This window comes from Saccostrea echinata, unplaced genomic scaffold, assembly GCF_033153115.1.
Source record: "Saccostrea echinata isolate AGI-Se365-2 ecotype Australia unplaced genomic scaffold, CSIRO_AGI_Sech_v1 ptg000004l, whole genome shotgun sequence".
Lineage (NCBI taxonomy): Eukaryota > Metazoa > Mollusca > Bivalvia > Ostreida > Ostreidae > Saccostrea > Saccostrea echinata.
In genome coordinates this window covers 907275-925411 of record NW_026889753.1, presented here as the reverse complement: position 1 = coordinate 925411, position 18137 = coordinate 907275, and the positions used below count along the sequence as shown (strand labels likewise).

The 18137-nt window shown below is 34.3% G+C and overlaps 1 protein-coding gene across 2 annotated transcripts; it reads right to left on the bottom strand.

Moving 5' to 3' along the window:
* Nucleotides 1-5524: 5524 nt before the first annotated feature.
* LOC133178951 (protein CASC3-like) lies at nt 5525-17492 on the bottom strand. Of its 2 annotated transcripts, XM_061313607.1 has the most exons (12): nt 17395-17492; nt 17015-17080; nt 14833-14991; nt 14472-14605; nt 12938-13102; nt 11643-12727; nt 10561-10719; nt 9099-9527; nt 7745-7825; nt 7046-7332; nt 6842-6949; nt 5527-6632 (listed from the first exon to the last, which is right to left on the bottom strand). In XM_061313607.1, the coding sequence occupies exons 1-12, from the start codon at nt 17467-17469 to the stop codon at nt 5970-5972; spliced, it is 3411 nt and encodes a 1136-aa protein (XP_061169591.1). In that variant the 5' UTR covers nt 17470-17492; the 3' UTR covers nt 5527-5969. The 2 variants fall into 2 exon arrangements, with proteins under 2 accessions (XP_061169592.1, XP_061169591.1); XM_061313608.1 differs by lacking the exon at nt 9099-9527 and having other exon boundaries at nt 5525-6632.
* Nucleotides 17493-18137: the final 645 nt, after the last annotated feature.

The window sequence follows — 18137 nt, the reverse complement described above, 5'->3', positions numbered from 1 at the left end:
TTGAAACAGGTAATGCACATGTCTAATACAATGCCCTACCTTCTCTCATTCAAAAAATATCAGCAAAGTTAAACTTTTTTAAAAATAAGGTAAACCTTCTAAAGTCAAGGCCATGGGGTTAAAAATCAAAAGTACATTTGGAAACGTTTTGTCTCAGGTAATGCACATGTCAATTATGAATGTCATATCTTTTCTCCTTCAAAAGTTAGCAATGATGATAGAATTTTTGAAAATTAGGTCAACCTAAAAGGAAAAGTCATTTGGTCTAATATTATAGCATATTTGAAAACTTATTGTTACAGGTAATGCACTTGTCAAATATCAACACCCCATCTTTTGTCATTTGAAAGTTTTTGTAAATGTTAAACTTTTTGAAAAATAGGTCAAAGATCAAGGTCACTAGGTCAAAAATCATAGCATGTTGGGAAACCACTTGCCACAGGAATGCACATGTCAAATATGAATGCCTTATCTTTCCTTCAAAAGTTATAACCAATATTATTTTGTTTTTAAAGTAGGTCAAACATCAAGGTTACAGGGTCAGAAATCATAGTATGTATGGAAAGGTCTTGTCACCTGTGATATACATGTGAAATATCTCTTTTTTCATTCAGAAGTTATGATTAACTTAAAAGTAATGTTAAAATTTTTGAAAAGTAGATCAAACTTCAAGGTCATAGGGTCAAAAGTCATAATATATTTGGAAAGGTCATCACAGGTCATGTACATGTGAAATTTGAAAAAAAAAATTTCTCATTCAAAAGTTCTGACCAAGCTTAGTAGAGTTTTTATGACAGACTGACAGATGAATGAGATTTAATGTCCTTAGCTTTCACCAAGTTTGATCCCCTATTGTGGCCCCACCCAACACCCTGGGGGTCTTGATTTTAACAATTTAGAATATACACTACCTCAGAAAGCTTTCACTTAAGTTTCATTTCTCTTGGACCTGTAGTTCTTGAGAAGAAGATTTTTAAAAATAATTTCCTATGTATTTTAATGTAAAACTTTGATTCCCTTTTGTGGCCCACCCAACCCCTAGGGCAATGATTTGAAAATTTTAGAATCTACACTACCTCTGAGAGCTTTCACATAAGTTTCATCTCTTCTGGCTGATTGGTTCTTGAGAGAAGATTTTTTTAAATGACCCCATCCTATTTCTACTCTTGATTATCTCCCCTTGACTTTGTCCCTCATTTGAATAATTTAGAAACTCATTCACCCAAAGATGCTTTGTGCCAACTTTGGTTAATATTGGCCCAGTAGTTTTTGAGAGGAAGTCTAAAATGTGAAAAGTTTACAGACAGACCGACAGATGCTGGACAATTAACTTGAGCTTTCAGCTCAGGTGAGCTAAATATCCCAAACTTTGGGAACACTTGCATAATTAGGTCACCTGAGTCCTTCAGATGACCTATAGCTATCTGTTTCTGTCTGTAGTTGTGAGATATGTTTGTCCGTTAACATTTGAACATTTTCAGCTTTTTCGGTGCCACTACTGCACCTATTTCAACCAATTTTGGCATAGAGCTTATATGGACAAAGAGGAACAATTTTTTTTTTGAATTTCATGGTCCCTTCTTCAATCTGACCTATTAAACAGTCTTTCTGTTGATTGTACATGTAATAAGCATTGAGCCTCTACCAAAATTATGAAATTCATGGCTCAAGGGTCAGAGGGTATGGTGTTAGCTTGGGGCTCTATAGATCATTAAGTGATAATGCATAAATTCTTCAAAAATCTTCTTCTCTCCCCCAGTACATTTAGCAGACAAATTTAGTGCATTGATATGATGAGCAAGAATGCCTTTTCCAGAATTGCTAAATTTGTGGCCACTTGCTTGGAGTTTTTGTTAAGGGTATTAGTATAGTGAAAATGTATTAATTCTTTGCAAATCTCTGTGCTAGGATATTTTGCAGAGAAACTAAATGTATAGTTATGATGAGCAAGAGTATTTCTTCTGAAATTGTGAAATTCATGGCCTCTGGGTCAGGGAGTAAGGGCAGGGTTCCATTGATATTATGGTGAAAATACATTCTTTGAATATTTTTTTTTCTCTGCTCCTTGGTATTAAGCAGACAAACTAAGTACATTGCTATGATGAACAAGGTTGCCTCTTCTAAAACTGTGAAATTCCTGGCCCCTGGGTCTGCCATTCTGGAGTAAGGCCATGGTTGTATTGATCTTATGGTAAAAAATATTAGTTCTTTGAAAATCTTCTCTGCTCCTGGGTATTAGCAGACAGACTTAGTGCATGGTTATGATAAGCAAGGGTGCCTCCTCCAAAATTGAAAAATTCATGGCCCCTGGGACAGGGATTCTGCAGTTGGGTAGGACTCTATTGATCATATAGAGAAAATGCATTTATTCTTTGAAAATCTCTGCTCTGGAGCATTTAACCGAGAAAATAAGTGCATAATTATGATGAGAAAAAGTGCTTCTTCAAAAATTGTGAAATTCATGACCCCTGAGATGGGACTTCTGGTATGGAAATATTTACTCTGCTTTAAAAGACGTTATTCCCCTTTGTTATTCACTTAATAAATAAGTAAGTGATATGCAAGTTAAATAAAAGAATTATACAAGAATTTTTAATATACAAGGGCTGATCCAAATGTAATATACAACTGCTATAAAATCTATAATAATGAAATTTTATCAGCAAAAATTGACATATAGTAATATTCCTGTCTGTTTTAATTCTTGTCTTAAAATTTCATTTCATTATATGAAATACTTTTTAAAATATTAACTAAAATAAATACAGTGAAATCATTAATTTATGTGGGGGTTTAATTTTCAGTGCTTTTGAGGAATGAAGAGACCCATGAATTAATGTCCGCCACTAAATGTATTTTTCACATATATTACTACTCAACAACTCTTCATCCATGAAATCAAATCCCCACGAACCCATATTTTTTCCTCAAACCACGATTGACCCCAAGAAAATATGTGATTTTACAGTACAATGTAAGGTTTTTGTCAATAGCAGCATGACAAGGTTACCCATGTTGTATATGACGTTGCTTTTCAGCACTCATATTCAGTTCATCAGCATATCATTTGCTTCTTTTCAGTAATCTTAACTGCCATTTTGCTTTAAACCTTCTAGTTTTGGGTTGTAGTATGAAAATTATCTGAACTTGGTCCAAATGCTATTTCTAACTTCATTCCTTTTTGCATAAATCTTATGTATCATCAGAATCCAAATTAGTGTCCAAATGCCATAATGACGTTAGTACATTCTTGTTGTGCGGTGATAGATGAGATCTAACATTGTGTTTATTTCAATAATTTATATAGTATTGCATACATCTGAATAAAGTTTTAGGGCAAAAGTCAAGATAGTGGTATAAGTATATAAAGCTTTGTTGAAAACTTTTGATTATTACAGATTTTATAGCAGTTGTCACATTACTTTTGGATTAACCCCCGTATATTTATAGTTTTTCAAAGTCAAGTAGATCCTCCATTATGGCCCCACCCTATCCTAAAATATGATTCCACCCTATTGTGGCCCTACCCTATCCCTGGGGGCTAGGATTTGAACAATTTATAATCTACACTATGTCAAGAAGCTACTGTAAATCACTTTTTATTCATGATAACTTTATTTTAGTGTAATTACTGCTTGCCAAAATTTAATTCTCATGTACATTTGTATTGTAAAGCATACTATACAAAGGAAACCACAGCTAGCGAAAATAAGGTGTCACGAAAATATAGTGATCTGCAGTATCACATAAGTTAATCTTGTCTGGCTCAGTGGTTCTTCAGAATTAGATTTTTAATTACCCCATCATTTTACCTTCATTTTCTTTTGGAGCCGGGGTATAATGAACGGAAACTGTTGGTGGACTGACAGACAGACCGACCGAGAGACAGCAGCAAAGCAATATGCCCTCCCTTCTTTGAAGGGGGGCATAAAAAGTCCAGCTTTCCAGTAAAAAGTTAAGATTAGTAGAGCTAGTGTCATCACAGACTTCTAGTGTTATATTCCTTTTGTCATTAACAGTATTGCACTCTCTTTCCTCTTGTTCAAGTGCAATGTCATATGATCAACATTATTAATGTTTTGTCCTAGAGGTAAAAAAAAAGATGCAATAATTCACATCTTTTAATGCTTTAAACATGCTGAATAATTCAATTTTAAATCACCATTTCTAACAAAATAATCTATTAAAGAGTTATTTTTTACAGAATACTATTTTCACATTATTATATATAAATCCAAAACAAGATATCAAATCTTAATATACATATAATCAAAACTGTGACATTTTACAAATATACATAAATTGCACATTTTATGCACCCATCATATACACAGGGAAATACTAACAAATTTATCCCTCTTGAAATGAAACTTTGAAGTCAATGAAGAAGGTAAGGTTTCGGCTCTATTATGGCCAAAAAATTTGATGTTTTCAAAAAGTTCTGAAACTGGTTAAATTATAAGTTGAATATATGAAATAAATGTGATAAATCAGGAAAGAATATGGCATAAGGGAGGACCAAACCAGAAATATGACATCAATAAATTGTTAATATCTAAAATTTAAATAGAAAATGACTCGTCAAGGGATGATTTTCATAAAAAAATAGTGTCCACAGCCATCGCCCACTTCTGTTTTCCATTATGTTTTATAAAAATGTTTGAGAAACCACATTTCTTCAAATCTTTTCGGGTGATGCATGGGGTCTATATTGTCTGAAAGAAACTTCCACTGAAAATTGATGTCTTCTGCAACTTTTTAAGAAAAAATTGGAAATGCACACTTCATAACTGAAGTTGAGGTCATATACAAAAAAAATTTGTAAGATCTTAATGCATGGATTTTGAACAATTCAGAAATTGATTTTTAATTTCTCACAACAAATTCTTGTTTTGAAAAAATAAAGGGCTTAATATGCATTGAAACCATACCTTCTAGCTTTGTAGTGAAACCAAACCTTATAATTATATAGTCATGTTTTTAAAAAATGAGTTATTAACAAAGAAATGGAAAAATGCAACATCTAAAATTTAAATCTATGGGGAAAAAGTGGCACCTCAAAAAAATTCAAAACATCAATGTGAAAATTTAGCATCTGCTATGGCAACTAGGATTTAAAAAAAAAAAAAAAAAAAACATGTAGGGGTAATATATGTGCATTTTTTTTTTTTTTACAATTACTGTTATATAAAAAAAGTTTTTTTTTTAGCAGTGCACGAATAATGTAGCACTAGTGATTAGTTCATAATTAGGTAAAACAAATAGGAACAAGCCACTTTAACCTTTGAAATAAACATGATAAATGTACTGTAATGTACAATTCATAAACTGACCGATGATTAGTACAATGAATCCACTTCATTGAGGCTTACACTCTGCTAGATTAGTATATAACACAATATTTGCACAAAGGTCAGCCCCCAGCAGATTACCACCAACACTATTAGATATTTTTTCTTATAGAAAAACTTAACCCCCCCCCCCCCCCCCCCCCAATGCTTTTACGTTATCTTTACTGTGAGAGATTCAGAATATGGATTACCAAGGGGTATATGTATGCATATAATAGCTGTGCTTTTTCACAAAACAACAAGCATGTACATGTATTTTTAAAATCTAGATTCCTTTCTCAAAAACATTTTTACAAAACAATTGAGCACACTTGATTCAACAAATTAGTTCTTTTAATCTATCACGATAATTTTACCCTTTACAATATTTATACTCACTAACATGTAAACAGTAATCTTTGAAAGATACAGTCTACTGTGTACATATTTACAATGTGTCATGTAATAATAGGGTATGTAAACAGAGTTTCTTTTCATCAAAATCTTTTACTTTAATTGCTTATCAAATATTTGAGTTAGAAATCAAAAAGCAAAGAAAAACCTGCTTCGGAACATCAAGCTTGAGAAAGTCCCACTCATAGGTAAGAGTCAAACTACAGTACAATATTAATACAAATTTCATGTTACAGGGTCTCCATCCTCTTGTTTATCAGTTTCATTCTCCAACTCATCTTTGGCATCAGCAAAGCTCTCATTATCACTAACATTTTCCTCTTCTTCTTTCACATGAACCATTTCTGCACTCGATTCCACGAAATCTTTCTTCGTCTCATACTCCTCATCAACTGGCTCCGTTTTGATCTGCAAAGTTTGTGAATCCTCACTTTCTTCTTTCCTTACAGTATCTCCAATGTCTTCAGTTTTTACACTTGCTTCTGGTCGAATTTCACCAGCATGTTCCACACTGTCTTGATCTACACTACACTCGGGCTCTGATTTGACCACTACTGAGCTCTCGCTGTCATCAATTTCTCTGTCTGTATTTAAAACAGATTCTGAAACTTCTGACAACACTGTATTGTTTGAATTATTAATATTATTATCTATCAAATTTTCTTCTGTTTTTACAATATCTGTATCCCCTGATGGTGCTTCATTGTGACCTTGTAAGTCCTCAAGACCATCAAATTCCTTACTGTCTCTGGAATTTGTGGGGTCCTCAAAGGGCACCTGCTCCTCAGAGGACACAAGCCCCATATGAGGCACCTGTTCTACATGATCTTCTTGTGATACATTTTCCTCCTCTAGATAGCCTTCTCTGTGAAATTCTCTTTTCACTTCCTACAATTAAAAAAAATCAGAAAAAATGTATATATAATTAAATAAACTGGACTACCTGGTATTAGAATTAGTCAACTATAATCAGTTGTATTTTCACTAGGATATAAATTTGCTAGAATTTGCCCAACCATGTGTTGATTCAATTTTTCGGCAAGCATTGAGCAGCTGAAAATTCTAAGATTTCACAATGAAAAAACAGATTTGAATACCTTAGGATTGACAATGGGGATGGCAGCCTTTGCTCTCTTTGGTGTTGCTCTTGAACCTCTCATTTGTAACTCGGGAGGATAATAGACCGTCTGGTTTCGGAACATCTCCTGAAACAGTGAAGAAAAAACTATTTATTCTATATCCTAATTACATTTACTACTCTCTGAATATAAACAGGTATAAATCTACCTCTTGAGTCTTACCTGTGGTCCAGCCTGTGTTGGACTTTGTTGGGCCCCCACTGATGTTGGCTGTGTTCCTGGGGGTGAGGGGTAGCCTTGTTGATGGGTAGCTAATGCTGGTGGGTGATTTCCCATGGGAGCAAATCCAGCTAATGGAACAGGGGGCACCGGGAAATTGGGGGCTGCTGGATACAGTACCCCTGTATTGGTGTACTGAGGGGGGATCATTTGAACTTGTGTTGTCATGGCAGCTGGCTGGTTCCCAGGGAAGATGTGTTGAGGAGTGGACATTGCAGCACTTGGTACAGCTAAAAACACAAAAAGTATCAGGTAAGACTATGTCCAGAACACGTAGGCTAAAGGACAGTTTCTTATAATCTCTTAAATAAATGCAATTTATACTTGTGATTATACTCATTAGGTCACAAAGCCCCCGTTACATTTTACTTTTTATCCAATTTGATGTAAATCTTGCTTCAGAAAACATAAGAGTGCAAACTAGCCTATCCATGAAAATTTGGAAATTTACCATTTTGCTTTTTTTTTTCCTTGTAATTGGTAAGCATTGCCAACAATAAAGAAATGCACAGATAAAATCAATCTGAAGAAAACTCTTGATACACATGTACCACTTTTCAATGCCTATAAAGTCTTGCATCTCTTTGGAGTTTATGGCAGTGCAATGTGACGTGAAAGCATTTTTGGTGGCTTTCTGCTTACCATTCATGGGGAATGCCACTGTAGCTATTGGGGGGCGGAGTATAGCAGGGTTAGGGTGTGCAGGAAAGTTGGCTTGGCTTGCTGTGGAGAGAGACACAATCATGTACAATTTACATTTTTTTTTATACCAAATACATAATGTATACTCTATATGTTTTAAGCAACATTCATGTTGTGGAAAGTAAGTGAAACACAAATATTACAGAAACCAATTGAATTACAGTTCCTTAAACTGAAGCTTTTAATTTAAACACAAACTTAATACTGTATATGGACATTAATATGAAATACATGTGTGCATTATTGATACTGAAACCAACTTTCTGTCAAGTGAGAAAGTTCAGTAAGTTTTGCAATAAGCTCCTAGCTTGTAAACATGCATGCATACTTAATTTTATGAAATTTACACTCAATGCTCAATCAAAATTTTACAAAATAACAAACAAATCATTTTTTATTATTGGCCTTACAGAATTTAGTTTTTGGGGGTCACTGCAGACAAGTTGGTTCACAGCATTTAGAAACAATTAGGTGTTAGTATGTTTTGTTTGATCAACTTTCATGAAACCTACTTAAATATTATGGGCATTGGCAGTGTTCCTTAAATTCATATAGAATTTCTTAAGGAATCATAAAAAGATGTAATCAACATCAATTAAACATTTTTTTGATGCACTTACTCCCCTTAAGACAGTCTCTGAGTCACTTATTTTTTTTTTTATTTATCTACATTTATATTTATTCATTATTTATTACCTGGTATCCAATTTCACAATTTGTAACGAGTTTCCATATATGCAATGTAAAATGACTAAAATCTTTCAACTACATTTTTAAGAAGACTCTTTTTTTTATTCCTTCCTTTATTAGTAACATTTTCTTTTCATTTTTTTCTTTTTTTTTTTGCATACTGTGGAATCATTTAAATTTTAGGGTTCAATGTTCGTACACAACCATAACTTTACTAGTTCATGAGGAAAAAATTTCAAGGGTAACTCGCATACACAGGAGATTCAATGAAGTAATATGTTGACAGTTATCGTTTGTCGCAATGCTAATTTTGGGTTTAGGGTGACAATGAAATCCATGTTCTCCACTAACAATGATGATTCCACAGTATTTTTCAGATAATTCAAATTTACTGCATTTACATGTAAAATCCTTTAAATAGATCAAACTCAAATAAGTTCTGTTTTTAACTGAGAAAACCCTAGGAATTGAATCTCTCTCTTTTTTCCAGATTAGCATGATAACTTGCCAATGCAAGTATGAAGGCTGATCTTATACAAAACAAAACGACATTGCATTAAATATCAGGATGTGCATGTGCAAACAAAAAAGATGTTAAATTTACACATCTGAGCCCTTGCTTGATCTCGGACTTCCATCAACAGCTTGCAAAACATGTTTTGGCCATTGAAGTTTTTTCCAGTTCCCCAGAATAAACTCGCCACATCATGAGCCAGTGGTTTGGTGCCAGTTGCCAGAAGGGCAGTACGGAATGGCTCCACTTGTTTAAATTTTTCTATAAGAATATCTTTCATGACTCTACATCTGGTACTCATCCATTTTTCAGAGGGATTTATGTTCTTTGACAACATTTTGACTTTATTTGCAGCCTCAGTTTTTCTCATCTCCTCGGCTAGTTCTTTTTGATTATGAAAAATGGCCTTGCTGAATTGATACGCATGTTCCGCGCTAGTGAAATGATTGTTATCCCATTTAATTGCACAAAGGTAAAAGTTTGAGAGAGGGTTTTCATGTCCCTTGATGAAAACAGTTTCTGAAAAATAGTTACATTTCATTAACTGCATATTTTTTTTTTCACTTTTAATCACTGAATACTTGCTAAATAAATGTTTCTTTTAGTTTTAAGTTAATTATACAGTAAATCCATGTAGCTTTAACTTTTTTCTTCCACCTACAAATTATATTTTTAGGCCATGTTTGTTAAATATATGGGTGTCCAATAGTGTGTAATAAAATGAAAAAAAAAAAACAGTCAAACCTGCATTGAACAACCTTTCAAGGTAATCTTAAAACTGTTGTATCTTGATGGATCACTTCCTCATGTATTGATTATGTAAATGGTAATTAAATTTATCATAATTAAGACTTCTAACAGCAGATCTTAATGTAACGACTAGCAATAATTTATTATAAATATAGACAGGTACACTTAGTAATATTCAATATAAATGCAAACGGATTGAAAAACTTGAATTTTCTGCCTTCTCTGTAGTAAAATGCAGGCAATGAAAAAGGTAAACTACTGCTCTGTTTGTGGTCCTGTCACACGAGAAGTTTCTTTAATCCAGAAAAAAATGTCATACTGAGAGGACTTATTTAAACCACAGATGACAGAATGTCACTTAAAATAATGTGATGTTAAGGCAGGTTTGACTGTTTTCACCTAATCAATACTCAAGTAACTTGATCATGTTCCCTAAAAATGCTACATGCTTACATAAACATCTGCTTTGACATTGGTTAACTTGTCTTGACACCAAAGATGATTTTGCCAAATTGCGCTAGTCATGCTAAATACATGTACATGTATGAGGAATTGCAAATATCATTCAAGGTATGCAATTTACAATATCACTGCTATTATTACTGATGTAAATTCAAATGTAATGCTCTTACTAGCAAGGTTTATCAATATGTGTAACATTAACAAAGATAACCAGTAAATTTTGTTATTCTGAACACAGAGGGAAACATCAATTCATGCAAAGAATACATACACCAACTAACCCAAGAGTGCTGTATACCATGTGTTAATATATTCCAGGCATCAGAATTCTTAATTATACCTGGTGGATAGAATTTCTGGCTATCTATAGGCTGTTCTGTGAATCCCCCCACTTCAGGTATGTTGCGCTGTCGCTGGGAGGAGTAGCGCTTCGGTTTACCTCCCTGGTCCTGTTTACTGTACGCCTTGTTGTCAAACTGCTGGGACTGGATAACTTCTTCTGATAAAACAGACCCCAAACATGAATATGTAATCTCTTTTAAGAAATAGATACGTGAAAAAGCCCAAACATTAAATCACCTCATCTTCACTATCAAGGTTTAAGAGTCAGTAATGAGTACTGTAAATGCCTGGCAACAAAATATTCACTTTTTTGAAGCAGAAGGAACACAACTTGATCCTATTATCCAAAAAGACAAATTGAAAGCAATCTCATCCCAACTCCTTATCAGACCATCTATGATGTAAAAGTGACACTGCAACCCAACCCTTCTCAATTATTGCATGAAAATCAAAATCTACTTTCAGCAATGGAAGATCAACCGATGGTGCAAACATTCCATCCACACCTTCCAAGGTTATCATGCAAGGAAATCAACAAAAATGATTCAAGACAAGAGTTCATTCTCTTTGACCTTGAATATTGCTAACAATTTATTCCATATAAGCTGTTATTGCTATCTTTCTTGACGTTATAAAATCACTAAAATTACTTCTCGCTAAAAATTTGTACCATTATTTTGGGATAAATTGCTAAATTTTGTCTCACTGAGATTTCCCCCTATACAGAATGAACACAACCAATACCACTGAATCAGTGCAGGTGAGTGGTGACTCTCAGAAATACTCATTCAGAACAATGAATTTCTAAGAGATTAAATTCCCTTAACCCTATACATAAATTCTACTGAAAATGTAGTTTCAAAACCATAATTAACCATAAAAAGACAAAAATTTCATAATCTTTCAAAGTAAATAAAAACAAAAAAAAAGATAGTCTCTCGGATCAAATTTTACATTTAATTTATCAGAACTTCTCTTTCTGTTTACACTTCATATACCCATTACCCATTTTTCAGTAATTTAAAATTATTTTCAATTAATAATTAAAGTACTTTTTACATTTTTTCTCCTCTGACAAACCTTGTTTTCCCTGTGGCTCTGCTGGCGCTGTCTCCTCTGGAACCACTGGAGGGGGTGGCTCTTCTGGTCCTCGTCCTGATTTTACACGTCGCTCCTTGGAGTAAGATTTACGCTCCCCAGTGTTCTGTACAATTAAAGATTCTGCTACAGGTGCCACCTGTGGCTGACTTTCTCTCTGAGGGGGAGGGGGAAAACCCTGCTTACCCTCAGGAGGGGATTCAGGTGGGGACATATACACCTCTTCATCTCCCCCTGTCCCTTGCTGAAGTGAGGGATCACCCTCTGCAGCTGCCATATTTTGCTTCATTCTCTGAAACCTTGGAGGGAAATTCCTTTCTGGGAAGTTCCTCTCAGGTTCTGGTTTTCTTCCCCCGGGTCTCCTATTACCCCTGCCTCCTCTTGACCCCCTTCCTCGCCTATAACTGTCATTATACGACTTTCCCTCTTGTTCGGGACTTATCCTCTCTTCTCTAGGATATGAAGTCCTTTCCACACTTGATCTATTATCTTTGCTTGAACGACTTTCATAATCACTTTTCTCGGGATGAATTTGTTCATTGTTGTCTCTATTGTAATGTGAACGATTCTCTCTTTCTGAACTACTTCTGTTATCCCTAGGACCCTTATTATCTCGATCTTGACTGGAACGTTCACCTCGACTGTGATATTCTTGTTCACTTCTCCTGTGATATTCCTGCTCATTCCTCTTTTCACTCTGAAACCCTCGATTATGATATTCTTGATCACTGCGCCTATCATTCTGAAATCCTCTGCCTTCATCAGACCGCCTGGGCTTTTCCTTGTACCCTAATTCTGGAAAATCTTCCCTACTGTTAAAGTCTCCCTGACTAGACTTATTATAGCCTCTGTTTCTGTTGTTGTAGTAAGAGTTATCATTCCTGTATCTGTCATTTCTCCGATAGTTGTCTCCCCCTCTCCTGGAGAAGCCCCACCCACCTCGTCCATTTTCATCATACCCCTGTCTCCCACCTGATTTTAGATTGTTGTAACTATTTCTATTTTGTACGTAATCTCCTTCATGTATAAAATCTCTGAATCGTGATTTCTGTTTGGATCGGGGGCCTCTACAAAAAAATTATGCATGTATATCGGAAGTAGGTATTTCTTTACATAAGAAATGAGCAAATCAAATGTATTTTTTATTGAGTTTAACCTCCTCCCATTTACATAAAGGAGGAGCATCTAAAATGCCAGTTTCAGTGATACATTCCTAGAACTTCTCAGGCCCTTAAAAACATTTACATGTATGTCTATTAATATTCATTTTTTTTTACCTGGGTTGATTGCTCCTGGGAGGGGCTTCTGGGGCTTTGTCACTCCTTGTGATATCATAACCATACACACTGTATAATTCTGCCCTTGTCTTTGGTCCTTGCATGGATTCATTGTATTTATCATGCTGCCATTTTCCTTCATCTTTCCACAACTTTTTCTTTGGTCTATAAATGGCAATAGTACATTTGTGTATACATACATATGTACTTTAATGTACTTAATGAACTTAAAACTAAAATACTGTTCTTAAAGGGCTTATCGCATGTTTCTAAATTATTTGAAATTAAAAGCGTATTACGTTCCTCATGTCCACAATTTATAAATTTTGTGTTTTTACTGTGGATAAATTGCGGTAATTAACCAATTATTGACTCAAATGGAAACCCCTGAATTAAAAATCTAAGTTAATTAGATAGTGATCACGTGACCCTGTGACGTCAAAGGTGACAATGGCTGATCAGCTCTTCATTAATCTTACTAAAATATACACAATACAACCTGAATTTTCTGCGTTGTGGACAACCAAATCACTTATTTTATCAATATAAAATTGAATATTCAACCTTATATGTTAGAAATGTCAGCAAGAAAAAATCTGAAAAATCTGTTAACATTGTAAAAATAGCAGCGACGATAGCGAGGGAGACTCAGTGAAGACGAAGAAACTTGCCATCACAATACAATTTGATTTGTCATCTTATCACAAGTATTAACTCATTTGATTCACAAATTAAACATTATATAACTTTGTTACTCTTCGTTTTGTATATAATATTATGCAAGTCTTCATATGTTTTTCAAAGGATGGCAATCTTGAAAAATAATTTCCCGATCACGAAACATTGCTGTAATTAGAGCTACAGATTCTAAATGTTTTGAATAAAAAACGAAAATATCTTAAAAGCCTTATACCTTAGAACTAATTAATATGTCTATAGTAATTGAAAAGCATATAGGGAATTAATTTTTTCAGCATTTTTCGCGATTTAGCTGCATTTGTCATTGATAACTCCGTTAACATATTCTAATCTCTCAATCACCGAATTGTCGCCTATGACGTCAGAGCAGTATTTCACCGAAAAACGACTGAAATATGCATATTGCCGTATTTGAATTTCAACTCTCAATATCTCTTACAATATGCTTTCAACAACGTTTATTGTATTCAGTACTTCAATAAATAAGGTTATAGATAATATTTTTCATAAAATTACAATTTTTGAAATATCATGCGATAAGTCCTTTAAGTTTCGGTACATATTGAGAATGGAGCATAATCTGATTTGATGGCTCTTATATCCTGTGTAATCTTTATGAAACATTATGATAAGACAATTTTTTGTTAACTATTTATATAATAATATGTGTATAGTATGTAGTTACGAATGCTGTGGAACTCCCCCTCCAGATAATTTTTATTGGGGGAAAAAACATGCTAAAAGAATTCATACGATACTGTGGCACTTTACATGTGACAATATCAAAATTATGATAAAAATTTGCCAATAGAAGAACTCGGTTCAATTATTGTACTTCTTTTCATCTTCCTCCTGTTCATCCATTGATATCCTCATGTCATGTTCATAAAATGCCCCCTGCTTGGGGACATATGCTGGATTCTTCTTGTCTTCATCATCATCAACAGCTTCATTTCCCTCTGGCTGCTCCTAAACATCATAAAACAAAACATTTTAACTATCTTTCTTTTTACCCTTTCCACTGGTCTTTTTCTGTCTGAATGAAAATTATGGATTAAACATGCCATATATTTACAATTTAAACAGAATCAAGATTTATAACCTGCTATTGCAGTCGCTCAATGTCTTAAAGGAAAAATCTTCTGAAGAACACTTTCTATGGTTTATAAGAATTACTAGAGTGTAAATGATCTTACCTCTCCATCCCCACTCTGTCTTTCCTCATCCAGCCCATCATCACCTTCGATGATGACACTCTCATCTTCTTCATCATAGGATTCATCATCTTCTTCCTCGCTTTCCTCTTCTTCATCTGTTTCTTCTTCCTCACTTTCTTCTTCATCCTCTTCTGCATTCTTTTGTCAAATATGTAGGCAAAATAGGCATTAAAGTTAGAACAACTAAGATGGCCTTTTCTGGATATCTCATGAAAGATAAATAGCCTAAAAGTTTAAACTTCTTTGTCATACATAATTGCTACCATGGAGTAATATTTTGATTATAAAGGGGAGTAGGCAGTTTTTAGAAATATGGTTGCAGAATTAAAAAACTAAAAGTTAATTTTATAGGACAGCATACTGATACAAAAAATTTATAAACTGACTTTATAGAATCAAAACACAGGGTTGCAAATAACATTTAAAACCTCAGGGTCATGTGGGCTCCCTACTTTACAAGGTTTTTAATAGCCAGCATTGATATTTTAGGCCCTTGATTTTCTGCCCAGCTGGTAAAAAAAATGTCCATCAATTTGTATCATAATTCTGAAAACTTTAACCTTTGCGGTCCAGTCAGTGAATCAGCAGTGGCTGATTTAAGGGGGCATACCCCCCTAAAATTGACAAAAGTTGGCGTAAATCATAGTTTCATTGAGAAAATGTAAAAATGTCTACTCGGTTTTACTCTACTAAAATCTATAGAATTCAGGAGCTACCAGGGGGAGGGGGGTTGCCCGCTGGGCTCACCAAGGCTTCCCCCAGGACCCACTGGGGGCCTCAAGGTGGCCCCCAGACCCCCTGCCTACTTTTTGTGCCTCCCCCCCCCCCCCCTTCACCTCAATTTCTGGAACCATGCCTGATCAGTGTAAAAAAAGTGTTTAAATGACATGTACAAAACTAGAGTCAAACCATAGTCTGTTCTCAAAAAGTTACAATAAAATTTTTACTTGCTATGTGGGCAAGAAAATCCTCAAGAGTTTATCACCAACAGACAACATTACTCCCATTAATAGATTGAAAGGCTTACCCCCTCAGGGTTCGACACTAACGGTGGACCAGCAGCCCAAGTCCACCAAAAAATTAGAAGGTCTACCAAATGTTCTGGACTAGGTGGACCGTTGGTCCACTTAAAACACCTTATTGAAAAATACACAATAATATTCCATTTTTTTCTATAAATCGACATCCGTAAATCAAACAATTAATTCATCCATACTTGTATTTTACAATAAATAAATATGGTAAAATTTGTTTTAGGTAAATATTTAGATGAATGTATAATTTACAAGTAATATTGATGACTACAATAACAATAACATTGAGATGCAAGAACATTCAACACGGACCTTGAAAAAGAAGCATGTAAAATTCGTGCCAAATTGGTCAGTCTGTCCTTCGTTTATTTAATGCACAGAAAGGTATGAAAATCTACACTGGGTAACAGGAAATCACTTCACGCCTGAACGCACACTGATGGCCAGGTTTGGAGATAATTAGGATTGATTGACAGCTGCATTTATGCATTGTTTATTTTTTTTATATCTTCAAATAGGCATTTTATGAACACGTTACATGCAGTTTCTTTTTTTTCTGCTATACATTAAATCACATTTGAATAAATAATAATTTAAAAATAATAAATAAAAACATATACTTTTGTCCTTTTGCATCGTAGTAAAAATTGTTCTAGCCATAGATACATGAAAAATTCACTTGTTTATATATACAACTTATTTACAGGGATTTTAAATTTTATCTACAGTTGGAAGCAAAATAAATGCTGGTTTTTACCATTGTAAATAAATGATATTAAAATAACAAATTGTTTGAAGGTATAGATTGTGTTCTTTTTCAAAATACTGAAAATATATTTAAGAATATTGCTGAAACACTCCTGACTAATTGATTTGTTTCAGTTGACTGGTTAAACTTACACTTTATTAGTATGACTGGACTTGGTACATAAGTTAGTTTCAAGCCTTGTGTAATGAATTCATTCATTAATTCAAACATTTATGAAGGTCCACCAGAATGTGAGAAGGTCCACCAATTATTTTTGACAAGTGGACCCGCGGTCCACCAAGGGAAAAAAGTTAGTGTCGAACCCTTCCCCTATGATAAAAACAAAAAATAGAAAGCTTAAAAGAACCTTTAAGAGTACCTTATGAACTTTCACTTTTACATCTGTATGTGTTGAATGATCATCTGCTACTTCAACATCATTATCCTGAAACATCAAATACCAGATTTGATGAAAATTCCACATTGTGAATGAATGAAACGAAAGTTAAAGAAAAACATACAAATATATGAATACATAAGAAATGAGTTTTGTTAAATTATCAATATCGCTTACTCATTTTTATGTTAAGCATACTACACTTCTAAACGGCAAAGAACGGGAAGAAAAAGACTGAATTGCTCTAATGAGAAAACTGAGGCAATTCGGGACATCATCCATACATTCAGTCATGACATGTGATCCCTTCCTTCACATGAGATACAGACCACGATTCAAAAGTAAAAAAAAGTGTATCTTACATCATGTATTCGATCATGTCTCGTATCCTCTTCGCTCTCGGCTTCTGAAATCCTTCGCCGTCGCCTGTCCGCCATTTTCTTAATAAAACCCTGTGAGGTACCCCGTGTAACTCAAAGGAATTTCGATCCCGATTCCTATTCTTCTACTATTCACATTAACATTGTCATAGTTCGATCTTTTCTTTATTACTTAACATATTCATATTGTTCCTGATATACGAAAAATTAAGGTGGTGTTTTATGCACATTTCTTTTTCAACTAATGAATCTTTAATTTTTATGCAAATCCTCTCAAAAGTATACCAGTCTGCTGCTGGTAATCACCTGTCTCCCCCTTCGTTCTCACCTTTATCACATAAGTTTACTCAGCTTTAGTGATAAAAAAGATGTGTTTGTGAAACACTGATGCCCCCGTATGGCAGCTTATGGCAAAGGTTAAAGTTTCTCAAATGCAAGTCAAACTCTAGGTCAAGAGATAAAAAATGTTTGTACCCAAAGAAAGGTCTTGTCCCGAAGAATACACCTGTGAAATATGAAAGCCCCAGCACCAACCGTTGAAAAGTTATGGCAAAGGTTAAAGTTTTTTAAAGGAAGTAAAACGACAAGGTCAAGGTCAAATGGTGCCCAAGGGAAGGTCTTGTCACTAGTGTTACACATGATCGTGAAATGTGAAAGCCCTAGAACCAAACGTTCAAATGTTATGACTAAGGTTAAAATTTTTTAAAAGTAGGTCAAACTCCAAG

Coding starts and splice junctions, on each gene's coding strand:
- LOC133178951 (XM_061313607.1), bottom strand. CDS start 17,469: ATGGCGGACAGGCGACGGCGAAGGATTTCAGAAGCCGAGAGCGAAGAG. Junction 7,333..7,744: donor AGTGGCATTCCCCATGAATG/GTAAGCAGAAAG, acceptor TTGTGTTTTTAG/CTGTACCAAGTGCTGCAATG. Junction 6,633..6,841: donor TCCCCATTGTCAATCCTAAG/GTATTCAAATCT, acceptor TTTTAATTGTAG/GAAGTGAAAAGAGAATTTCA.